The following is a 12,755-nucleotide window of genomic DNA, read 5'->3' as shown; positions in this document are numbered from 1 at the left end:
CCCATATTTAAAATGTTAGTTACAATAGCTCTTACATAATTTATTGAATTAGTGCACACTTGTGAAATGAAATATTTTTATATATTCATAACATATGGCAGGGTTAGTTTATTCCAATTACTGCATAATTGCATTTTTTAACATTCATAATAACTGTGATAGATTTTATAAAGCACAATTTTATAAAATACCTTTTCCCTACATAGAGGATCTGGTTAAAGCTGACTGGATTTTCTTTTGTTTTGTTTTTTGTGTTTTTATTTTTTTAACATCTTTATTGGAGTATAATCACTTTACAATGTTGTGTTAGTTTCTGCTGTATAACAAAGTGAATCAGCTATACATATACATATATCCCCATATCCCTTCCCTCTTGCGTCTCCCTCCCACCCTCCCTATCCCGCCCTTCTAGGCGGTCACAGAGCATCAAGCTGATCTCCCTGTGCTATGAAGCTGCTTCCCATGTGGCACATATGTACAATGTAATATTACTCAGCCATAAAAAGAAATGAAATTGAGTTATTTGTAGTGAGGTGGATGGACCTAGAGTCTGTCATACAGGGTGAAGTAAGTCAGAAAGAGAAAAACAAATACTGTATGCTGACTGGATTTTTTAAAAACAGATATGTAAAGAAGTTTTTTTTTTTTCCTCCTCTCTGATCTAACATTATTTGAACTTAAATTCCTGTACTTTGTGTCATTAGAGCAAAGCCACAATTTCCTTGTACTACTTTAGAACATTTTAGAGACATCTACTGGAAAAGCAAATTATTGCACTTTTATAAAATTGGCTTAAAAAGTATGTTGTTACTGACATTTCAAAAAAATTTCTCGCATACCATATCACAAATCTAGCTCCCTTTCTGAGACAAACTCGTTGACCCTCAAAAAGATATAACAAATGTAAAATATATAAAAAGTGTTACTTTGCCATTGGACTTAATGCTCCTTTTTTTCCCAGCAAAACTCTATTCACTTAGACTTCTTAAAACTTAGTTTCTTCTTGACAGTATGACTAATGTTTTTAATAAACTGATCTAGAACTTATTACCAGAATTTTGATTATCTGAGTTGCAGCAAAAAGAGCATGTGTGGAGGGTTAGTTATATTATAAACAGCATATTGGAGAATAAGACAACAGGAATAATTGCCCCATGGATTCTTTTTTAACTCTTTATTTTATATTGGAGTATAGGTGATTAACAATGTTGTGTTAGTGTCAGGTGTACAGCAAAGCGATTCAGTTATATATATACATGGATCTGTTCTTTTTCAAATTCTTTGGACCCGAATTTTGAATCACAACATCCTTTCCGAACAGGTTGGGGTTGGGTCTATGGAGAGAGAGAGAGAGATAGAAAAAGAAAAAGAGAGGGGCAGAAAGTGAAGGAGGAGAAATAAACAAGAGTACAGTTGCCAGCAATTCCATTTTATTCCTGATCTATTGATTTTTTTGTATATTTAAAAAGACCTCCCTGCTGTAATTTATATTAAAATTGTTACTTTTTCTATTATGAAATTAATTTTGTTGTGGGGAGGAAACTTGTTGGGGAAACAGGGAGTTGTGAAATTCATGTAATAGTTTACAAATTTTCTGTGAATACAATAATTTCCTCTTGTTGTAAAGGACTAGCACTGAAGTAATTATCACGGTAGCTACATGACCAGGTTTTCCAAACCCTTGAGGGCTCTGAAGAGATTTAAAGAATGCATCAGCCACACTGATTATTCTTGCCATATTTGGAGCTGCTTGTCATATGAGACACTGTAGAGAGTGCTGTCAAAGGAAACCTGACAATTTTCTCTCCCACATAAGAATAAAAGACTGTTGGCACATATATAAAGTGTGATGAAGAGGGGAGGGGGACTTGGCACATAATTGGGTAGGAATCAGAAGGAAAATATGTGCACCTCCCCACCCCCTGCTCCAAGGATAGATGAGATAATGAAGAATGGTTCAAGGGACAAAGGGACTCAGTAGCTCTTGATACTACCAGTGCATCAATTGCAGTAATAAAAAATTCAACAGCTTTTATGTACTTCAATAAAAGTGAAGACTAGGATGGTCAGGATATCGTAGGGAGCAACAGTAGGTTCTTTTGGAATCACAGTTGTATTAGAGTTGATTGTATGACAAAGTGACACAATGGGCATATCTGCCATCAGAAAATTATTCCTACCGTAGATTTCAATAGAAAGAAGTCCTTCCCACAGCAGCTTAATCAGCAGATACCTGAATTATGAGTAATTCTAGTTACACTATTGTGACGGAAAGTCATAGAACTGTTCTGGGACATTTTTGTTAATGGGGATTCAAGATAACGATTTGTGAATCCAGTATTAGAGATATCCACAGGTTGCTTCCATTAGAACATGAGGTGTTAGTAAGCAATCAAAGCTAAACTGTTTGAATTCCATTTAAATATTTCATATAATACTTTTTCAAAAAAGGGAAAAATAGTACGTAGCAGGTATTCAAAACTGTCAACCAGTCTTGTTTCTTGTGTGTATATTTATAATGATGGAATTCTATGTTTTTCCCTCCTAGGCATATACAGTCCATCATAGTGATTAATAATCGATTAGCAGGTGTAAAAGGAAGAAGCGTGAAGCAGCACAGTCTTCATCAGCTGGACACCATGACATTCGTTGACATACAGACTTTGCTGTCTGTCCCTTATGTACGACAGGGTGTGGAACGACATTCGAAATTTCTAGAAGGGTATATTGCGAATAAACACTGAATATTTAAGAAATGATCATGGAATTAATAATCCTTTTTCATAAGGAGAGAAATATAAAAATTAATCTTAAACTTTAGAAATATAATTCTAAATACTCTCCAGAACTCATAACCGTCTGACATACACAGACTATAAACAACTATGTTTTACCACTGTGAGTATATCTGTGCACCTCATGGAAATTAGAAATCCTTTGAAAGCAGGATCATATTTGGAGTTTTTTTTTTTTTTAGAATATGGTAAAGTATCTTGTTTGCAAATATTTTTGGTATAGATGATATTTTGTTTAAAACTTTATTTTACCTGGTTATAAATGAAGTGCATATTCATGCTGTACTCTGGAAATGTATTAAATTTTTATAACATCTTTGAAATTAAGGCCATATCCAGAATAAATAGCGTTACAGTGAAATTTGCCTATAGATTCTCAACGAATGGGCTAGAAGAACCATATATAATATCCTTAACTAAACTGCAGGTTTCCTAGAGCTTTTATATTACAACTTCCTTTTTTTAAAATGTGAATCATAATGGTTTCTCCACACTTACATTAATTTTTAATCACAGTCTCTTACACTGCTGATTGAATTCCCCACTACGGCTAATAGCCTTCCTTGTAATATTCATTCATTTAAAATATGTATGCTGATGCCATATCTTATTTTTCAAAGGAAACCTGTTTAAAGCCCAAAGCAAAATAATAGTCACATGGATGTTAGGCCACAGCAGGTTACCATGTATTTGATCAGCCTCGCCACCAGAAAATCCTTAAAATCTGTTGAAAAAATGGCTCCATTAGGATATTTTTTTAAAAGCAGAATTATTCATGTCATATTGGTATATTCTTTACAACTGAATTTCATTTATAGACAATATTATTTCAAATAACTGAACTGGAACAAAACTAGAGGGTAATCTTATTTTTACATAGGGTCACTTCTAATGACAGTTTATTTAAAAATATACAATTAGGATTTCTGATACTTTAACAAGGCATGTGTCTATGCCATATAGCTAAGAAACAGTAAGATATGTAGTCAGGGCTCCAATTATTCATCCTGTGAAACCAACATAAAAATGATGAGAGACGTTAAAGGATAGCTTATGAGAGATCACAGCTACTAAATTAGGAAGCTCGAAGAAAGTAACAGTCTTGATAGTTTGGCTACATGTTAATTAACTTTGTTCAAAAGATAAATTGCAACTCTTTTTTTTCACTGGAATCAGTTGCTTATTCTTTAGAAGTTTTATGCTTCTCATTGTTATCATGAAATTAATATTAGAATATACCTTCTAACTGACACTTCGGTCCACTGAATCCAGGACAGCACTTCCATTCTAATGAGGTAACAATTTTATGTTGCATCCTGTACACAGGATTTGATATCTTCTGAGATCTAGAGAGGAGAGCAGTTGGGGGAAAACAGATTATTTGTCTCACATTAAATTATCAATTGGAATAAAAGTGTTTGGGATGATACCTGGAATATAATAATAAGCATTCAGGGACTTCCCTGGTGGTGCAGTGGATAAGACTCTACATTCCCAATGCAGGGGGCACAGGTTCGATCCCTGGTCAGCAGATCCCACATGCATGGTGCAGTTAAGAGTTTGCATGCCACAACTAAGGAGCCCGCATGTCACAACTAAGGAGCCCACCTGCCGCAACTAAGACACCATGCAACCAAATAAATAAGTAAATATTTTTTTTAAAAAAAGCATTCAGTAAGTGTTATCTGTTCTTCTTCTTATTATAATAATCTTCATCATCAATATTATTGTCAAACAGATTTCCTTAAGTACATTACAAAAAGCATTAAGGTTTATACTCTTTGGTATTTTAAATTTATACCTATCATTATGTTTTCTAAAGATACTATAACTTTTCCCTTGATAATGCTTTTCACTAAACCAATGTTAAAACTTATTTTAGTTCTAATTTTTAAATAGTTTATGGGAATAGTTCTTATTTCTTATATCATTATAGTTAAAAGAATCTGTTTTCCTCCAGATCAATATCAAATAACTCAAAACAAATTAGATATTCCACTGTGATTTCAACCTGTGCTTTCTCATATCTCAAGTTTTTAAATTGTACTACCTATTGTTTCTCTCATATAGTATTTGTCTGAGAGGGAGGTGGAGGAGGGAAAAGGATCTAACATGAGAAAATGTTGTTTTTGAGAAGAAACCATGAAAGGGAAATGAAGAAACTATAACATTTCAAATTAACAATCAATATAAGTAGTGACTGGCCCTAAATTGCAGGCCTTATGTATGTAAATGTAAATCATAAATACAATTTGGCCATATTATTCTTATCCCCATGACTTCAATATTTAGCTAATATCTATCAAATGATTCTATGAAATGGGTATGTATTATCTTGTTTAATCCTCACATTAGTTCTATGAGGAAAGTACTATTGTTATCTTGACTTGCTGACGAGGAACCTGAGGAACAGAGAGATGGAACACTTGCTGAAAGTCCCACATCTAAAAGTTATCGAGCTAGGATTTTAATCCACTCTGCATGGGTTAGCCTCTCCTGTTATTATCTAGAGTTTGTTACGTATGACTATGGGGAGACAACAGTAGTCACTCTCATGGATTATGTATTATAACAGACTGGGTTTTAGTTTCTGCTATAACCTGATGGGCAATTAATTATGTGTGAAATTATTCCTCAATTTTTTTTTAATATTTTCATATCTTTTATTCCTAATGGTTGATTATGTATATTTTCTTATTTATTTATTTATTTTTGTCTGTGTTGGGTCTTCGTTTCTGTGCGAGGGCTTTCTCTAGTTGCGGCGAGCGGGGGCCACTCTTCATCGCCGTGCGCGGGCCTCTCACTGTCGCGGCCTCTCTTCTTGTGGAGCACAGGCTCCAGACGCGCAGGCTCAGTAGTTGTGGCTCACGGGCCTAGTTGCTCCGCGGCATGTGGGATCTTCCCAGACCAGGGCTCGAACCCGTGTCCCCTGCATTGGCAGGCAGATTCTCAACCACTGTGCCACCAGGGAAGCCCTATTCCTCAATTTTAACATGAGCTGTAAGACTCCTTCCATCTCTGAAAGTAGGCTAATCATTCATCTGTGTTTATTTCTGTAAATTATACTCAGCAAATAACTCTGTCCTGTGAAATATCATATCTAGTCCAACAGCTAGTGCTAAACAGGAAGTAAGGTAGTTTGGAAAGGATTCTTTAGAGTTTATTAGGGTGAAATCAAGCAGTTAGTTGCATTATTATTGGACTCAGTGTTCCTGCTTTGGCAAACTGGATTGCAGGTGTATGTGTCTCAGACAAAAAGAAAAAGTGACAAACATTGCACATGCACTGAAATAGTGAGTGCATGGAGAGAGCCATCCAAATGCAGAGAAAGATAAGAAATGAGAATAAAGATACCTATTTCTAGTTTGTTTAAAGAGAGAAAAAAGCTCACCTTGAACTCAGAAGGGCAGTATGATGGGGGTTACTCTGGTAATAGTTTCATTACTAAAGAATTAACAGTGCATTCTTTGTATCTCAGGTTGACTAGGAAATTGTCACAAAGGGAGTAAATGCCAGAAGCAGAACTGGAGCTCACCTCTCCCAAATCCCTAAGACATGCTTAGCTCTCTGGACCATGAGCCCTAGCTATTCCTTTAGGGACTACGAAACACCTTGATTTTATATATCCTTATTGCACACTGTTCCAGATTGCCAATGTGTCAGATTCACTGCCTGAGTTATTTGTATGACTATTTGTATAACATTAGGCATCATGGCCTGAATGACAATTTTAGTTTTTATTGCAGGCGTTCCTGAAACACCCCCAGCTGAGCTACTGTGACTGTATGAATTCAGAGAATTTATCAATGACTCAGCCCCACATTTTAGGACAATTACATCATTAAAACAAAAACCCTAAATAAGTCATTACAATAGACACAAGAAGAAAGGCCCTACTTAGCTGCTTTACCATGCATAATAGCAATTAGTGGCTTGCAAAGTCATGGACTTCTCTTTGGCCTAGTATGAAAGGGAAATTATCAATAGCCCTTTAAAACTGTGTATGAATTTAATGGAATTAAAGGACAGGATTGTTGGTCAGGTCATAGAATAAAAGTAATAGTAATAGTAAAAATAGAAACAAACTTGAGTTAACGCTCACTGAAGACTCACAGAGTACCAGGCACTAGGCTAAACATATTACTCCATTTATCTCACATATTCTAAAAACACCCACATGAGGCAAGTATAATTAGTTTCTGCATTTTAACTTATTTAAGATCATACTTCCAGTTTAATGTGATGACCCTACCCTGACCCTACTATAGTTATGTGTACCTGGCATGATTAACTTTCTCTATATATTCCAGGCCACACATGATTATGGTACAAGAAGTGGGTATTTTCAAGAAATATTACATACCTCTGAGGACAGGATCCACTGGTCCAGCCACAGGGCCCTCTGCCAGTTGGAACATAAGTGACTTGGTTGTCCAGTATCACTGTTGGAGATAATCTGGTATGTACATAAGCACACCAGTTCCTAAGGAAGAGATCATTTTTGTTAGAAAAAAAATTATTGTCAGAAAGAATTCTTTTCACCAAAGTTATTTGCGTAGACCTATATCTACTGTCAGTACTGTGTATCAGATACATTGAAAACTTGGTATCTGGCTTTAAAATATCTGGAAATAACAGAAAACATATGTTACTTCATTACTGTACTCATGGACAGTAAAGAAACACTGTAAGATAAAAGTAAATTAAGAATAAATCAGAGCTAAAACCAGAATCTCTATTGTTTAGCTATAAGCTAAGTCAAAATCCAAAATTGCCCTTATGCAGATATCAGTATTAGACTGAGGTAGTGACTCAGACCTAGATCTGTTACTTCCATTGAACAATGTGCAGTAAGATGAAAATAAATAAATAAATAAATGATGTAAAAATGATTGAAAAAGAGGAAAAAAATAACCGTTATTAGCAGCAGGTGATATGATTGTGAATAAAGAAAATATAAAGGAGTCTATATGTAAATGATTATAATGAATGAGTTCATCAATTTAGTGAAGATCAATATAAAATGTTTTATAATTAATAAAAAAGTTTAGCCATGCAGTTAAGATCAGTTATAGTTTGATGTGCTAACAACAAATTTTAAAAAGATACTGTTTATAATAGGAAAAATAACATTGTTCTCGTTAAATTTAACAGCATGTAAAACATTGACCAGCTTAAACTGGTTTTGCATCCTTAAAGAGGATGCTGATTAATCAGGCCTTGAGTTATTTTACAGACAGCCCTGGGCACGTGCAAGACAGGAACCCATGTGTCCAGGATAACCCCAGAGCCGAGAATCTTCAGTCTATGGAACTCAAATAATAGACGTGTTGAGGCTTTTATGAAATGAGAAGTTCTTCAACAAGGAAAATCTGGCTCCCAGCAACAGTGGGAGCTTATATGGACTAATTCAAGACTAGCCAATCAGCTTCCAAGTTTGAAATTTCCCTAATCCCCTAAACTTCACTCCGAGCCCTGGATGGAGAAGACAGATGCGAGAGCCTTGCTTCCTGTTTCCTTGCCAGTCGATCTCGCAGTAGAGCTTTTATTTTCTCAAAAGCCGGTGCCTTGGTATTGGCTTCTGTGCGCATCGGGCAAGGAGCCCTTGCTCGGTAGCAATGTTGGTCACCACAGAGGGATGTAAATCTCATGACTGCCTGCCAAAGGCACCGCAGCCCCTGGCAGAGCGCAGGCCCTCATCACCCACCCTGAGCGGTCACCCAGGCCAAACTTGTCTAGAGGGTCAGCTGTCACGTTGCTGCTTCCCGCTGCTGCCCTCCAGGCTCCTTGGTGCTACTTTCACTTTTGAGAGAAGAAACCGCTCCTGGATCAGATGTCTTTTGGGTGAGTAACATTGTTAAAATGTGCCAGGACCTAAAGTTGTCTAATAACCTTCTCAGGATTGTGGGTTAGATTCCCACCCTAAGGGAGACAATATAAAAGTTTACAGCTGCTGAGGTACTCAAAGGATTGAGTCCTAAGACTTTGGATTTCTTTGTCCATGTTTGTCTATGTCTGTTTGGTTAGGATTGGTTAATAGGGGTTGGCTCGTGGATGACTGTAGCAAAATATTAAACCTGATATTAGTGAGGGTCCTCTGAATCAGGAGGTAAGAAATGGCTCCCTGACTAGAAATCTTGCTTTATGCAGGGGTTGGTTTTTCACCCATGCCTAATATGATCGCCTGGAGGTATAGATACAGGTGTGTGTTCTTAATGGAACCTGCCCTGATTACCATGTTGTGTGAGAGGGTAAGGGAGAAATGAGGGACTGTAAATCAGGAGAACTCTCCACTCCAGAACATGTTCTGTGCCTGGGTTAGAGGAATTTCCACCCAAGACGCCTCCTTGGTGTCATTTTGCTCTGGTCATCCTGAGAAAAAGCCCTTCCAAAATGGGATATGTCAACGATATACCTGCTAATTTAACAGGAAGGGAAAAGAAGAAACATGTGATCATACCAGTCAGTCTAAGGAGTAAGCACAGTAAAATTAAATAGGAAATATAAGTAAAATTAATGAAATGGGAGCTAGGAGAAAAATCGTCTATTTCCAAATTGGTGGTCAGCATGGAATAAAAAGCACACCTGTGTCTTTAGAGTGAGTTAATGAAAGGCAGAGACTAAAGAAACAAAACAGGTGGGACAATGTTATTAGACAAACAGGGATTTAAGGAAGGTTGAGATTGTTAAGGCAGTAACAGGACAAAGAGGTGTTGTGTATAATTACTTGAGGTTTAAGTAATAAATATGGTGATCAGACTTGGCCTACATTTAGCCAACTGTAAAGCAAAGCAAAAAAATCTTCCAAAACACAGACAAAACTTGATAAGAGCTATTTTCAACAATCTCACTAAGAATTCTCTTAAGTATTAAACACATCTGAGAGTGGCTGGAGAGGGTTGAAGTATTTTGAAGATGGAGATAATGTTTTCTAATGGAGATAATATCTAAGAATCAACTGGTTATAGAACTCTTATCAGTAAGTTTGTACCTGTCCTTTCGGATAATGTGGCTCTTTTAGCTACGTGCTTTTATTCTATAAATAGTAACGTATTATGTTCTTAATTCTATATGACTTCCTACTGTATATGGTATACTGGAGTTATGAAAAAGAAGAAAATGACTTTCTTTTGTAACACTGCCTAGCTCCAACATCGGCTAGAGTCAGGGGGAAAATGGCCTGAGAATGGGTCTTCGAATTACAACACGAGCTTACAATTAAGACTTCTTTTGCAAAAAAGAGGAAAAATGGGAGGAAATCAGCTGTCTCCCTGTTTCTTGCAAGGGAAGAGGCCTTTATACAATTGGACACATTTTGGTTTTTCCTCAGTGAGAGTTTTAACCCTCTTTTGTATGAGCCAAGCTAGCAGGCATTGAACTGCTTTTAAGTGTGTAAATATGTATGTAAAAAAGGAAACTTTGCCAGGAGGAACAAACATCGGTGGTGCTAAACACCATGGGCTACACGGAGGCCTAAATGCATTCTACCTGGAAATTGCCCGGACGTCTAGATTAGCTCATCTATGATCTCTGCTGGGGGGGTAAAATGTTTTGATTTTCTCCCATGAAGATTAAACCCCAGCATGCTCAGAAAGAAGGGAGGCCTTGATTATTTCAACCTGTATCCTCTGTCACATTCAGCTCTGGGTCTCAGGCAGCTGCCTCACTTCACTTTCTTCAAGGTGATACAGTCACCTCTTCCACGCTTCTCCCCGTCGGGTAAGTGTTTCAGGGTGGCGAGTGAAACAGAGGCTGGCCTTTCCTAGGCTCCTCTGCGGTAGGCAGGTCCACCTCAGCACGTGGGGGAGAGCTACTAGGATCTTCTGACCAAACTGGCTACAGTCTTGGAACTGCTTGGACGGATTCCTCGGCAGCTGGGAAGCACGCGTGTCGGCTACGGTTCTGACAGCCATCTCTATCTAATGGAAAGCTTTCCGGCGTTCCCTAAGTGAATCCCCAAGTCCAAGCTAGTCATCTGGGAGACTTTCTCCGCAGTGGCTTCTCAGGGAATTCTTATAGCCAAGTTGTAGACAGTCGCTGCTATATTGGCTTGCTTCTTTCCAGAAACCAAACTAGGAGACGGAATTGGTTCCTAAACCCTCAGGTTCTTGCTTTCTCTCTCACGCCTCTTGAGGCTGGTTGATTTCCCTCTGCTTTTTTTTTTTTTTAAATTAATTTATTTTTTATTTACTTTTATTTTTGGCTGCGTTGGGTCTTCGTTGCTGTGCATGGGTTTTCTCTAGTTGCGTCGAGCGGGGGCTACCCTTCGTTGCGGTGCACCGGCTTCTCATTGCGGTGGCTTCTCTTGTTGCGGAGCTCAGGCTCTAGGTGCGCGGGCTTCAGTAGTTGTGGCGTGCGGGCTCAGTAGTTGTGGCTCGTGGGCTCTAGAGCGCAGGCTCAGTAGTTGTGGCGCACGGGCTTAGTTGCTCCGCGGCACATGGGATCTTCCCAGACCAGGGATCGAACCCGTGTCCCCTTCATTGGCAGGCGGATTCTTAACCACTGCGCCACCAGGGAAGTCCCTCCCTCCGCTTTTTGAGGGGAGTGAGGGAAGGTCCTTTTCTAGAGATTTGCAACCCACAGACTGTTCTCAGCTCTTGCGTTTAAAACCTGGGCTATTGACCGAGCTGTGACTTAGGAGTCTCATGCTCTCTCTCTCCAAACCTCCATTCTCAGAGGGGCTGGCCAACCCCTCAGAACCAGCACTAAGGGGGAAAGCCTTTGAGGGGGCAAGCCTCTAGTGTGCCAAGGTGCTTCCTATAAAGGAAGAAGTGTGCTTTGAGTCCCCAGATGTGCCTTCCTTCATCTCCCATGAACTCAAGGGCTTTCCAGGTGCAGCCAACATTGCTGCATCACACAGACCTCGAGTTTCTGGTAAAGCTGCTGGTTGACACCAGGCCCAATTCATGAAGGCTAGGAAAGGCCTTTCCAGGCTCTTGGTGTATGTCGCCAAATAAGCAAATTTTGAGAATTTGACAATCTCACGTGTTCAGAGATAGAGAACTGGAATCTCATATATACTGTTGGTAGAAATATATGGTAAAACCACTTTGAAAAACAGTGTGTTAATATCATGTAATAATGAACATGCGTATACTGACCCAGCAGTTACACTTCTAGATATATACTTTAGAGAAACTCTTGCACATGTGTTCCAGGAATCATGTTATCTGAGTATTTATAGTAGCAAGCATTATTCATAACTATCAAAACCTAAAAGTAGTTTAAATGTCCATTTACCATAGAATGGAGAAATACACTGAAATATTGACACATAGATATTATTCACCAGTTAAACAAATGAACTGTAATATTCAATAACCCAAATTTAACTTATAATAAACTTGTGTGATGCAAGCAAGTTACAGAAATAATACCATACAATGGTTTTTTCTTACATAAAGCTAAAAAATAAAAGTGAATGATACACTGTTAGGGATACATATGGTAAAATTAGGTATTATAATACATTTATTTTGTATCAGATATAGCACAATTTTAAATGATATGATTAAGAATAACAAATAAATCCTGCCTTACAGAAAGATTTAGCTGAATCGCTGTTCTGACCCACATGTCTTATCAATTAGACCATATTATATCCATAAATTTTCTCAAGCCTGTTTCTAAAAACCTTTGTTTATATCCATCCATGTATGCTTACTGTCTTCAACATATAAGATAGTAGAGGAATATGAATTGACCACGCTCCAGTGAAGCTGAGAAACTTTAACAGCATCAAAGTAGGCCATTTGCCACAAAAATGCCATGATCAGACAAAAACAGCCTTTATTAAAGTACCTATTTTTAGATGATATTCTGGTAGAAGCCATCCAAAATCATATAGATACTGTTTAGGAAAACAAAAATCAGCCTCATTTCTGGTTGTAATACCAGTTATTTTATTATAAAACATCCTATACTAAACTGTAGAAAGTTCTTAATAACTATAGATTAAAT

At 37.6% G+C, this 12,755-nt stretch overlaps 1 protein-coding gene across 1 annotated transcript in view; it reads right to left on the bottom strand.

The window, feature by feature from the left end:
- Positions 1–12,755, bottom strand: part of MMRN1 (multimerin 1) — a 59,544-nt gene that overhangs the window by 35,613 nt on the left and 11,176 nt on the right. Inside the window, exons 2-3 of the mRNA XM_059922412.1 lie at positions 7,159–7,278; positions 4,035–4,141 (exon numbers count right to left, since the gene is read on the bottom strand). Coding sequence (XP_059778395.1) covers positions 4,035–4,141; positions 7,159–7,278 — 227 coding nt within the window. The remainder of the gene's footprint in view (positions 1–4,034; positions 4,142–7,158; positions 7,279–12,755) is intronic.

Source organism: Balaenoptera ricei, chromosome 5, assembly GCF_028023285.1.
Source record: "Balaenoptera ricei isolate mBalRic1 chromosome 5, mBalRic1.hap2, whole genome shotgun sequence".
NCBI lineage: Eukaryota > Metazoa > Chordata > Mammalia > Artiodactyla > Balaenopteridae > Balaenoptera > Balaenoptera ricei.
This window is presented reverse-complemented; position numbering and strand designations above follow the sequence as displayed.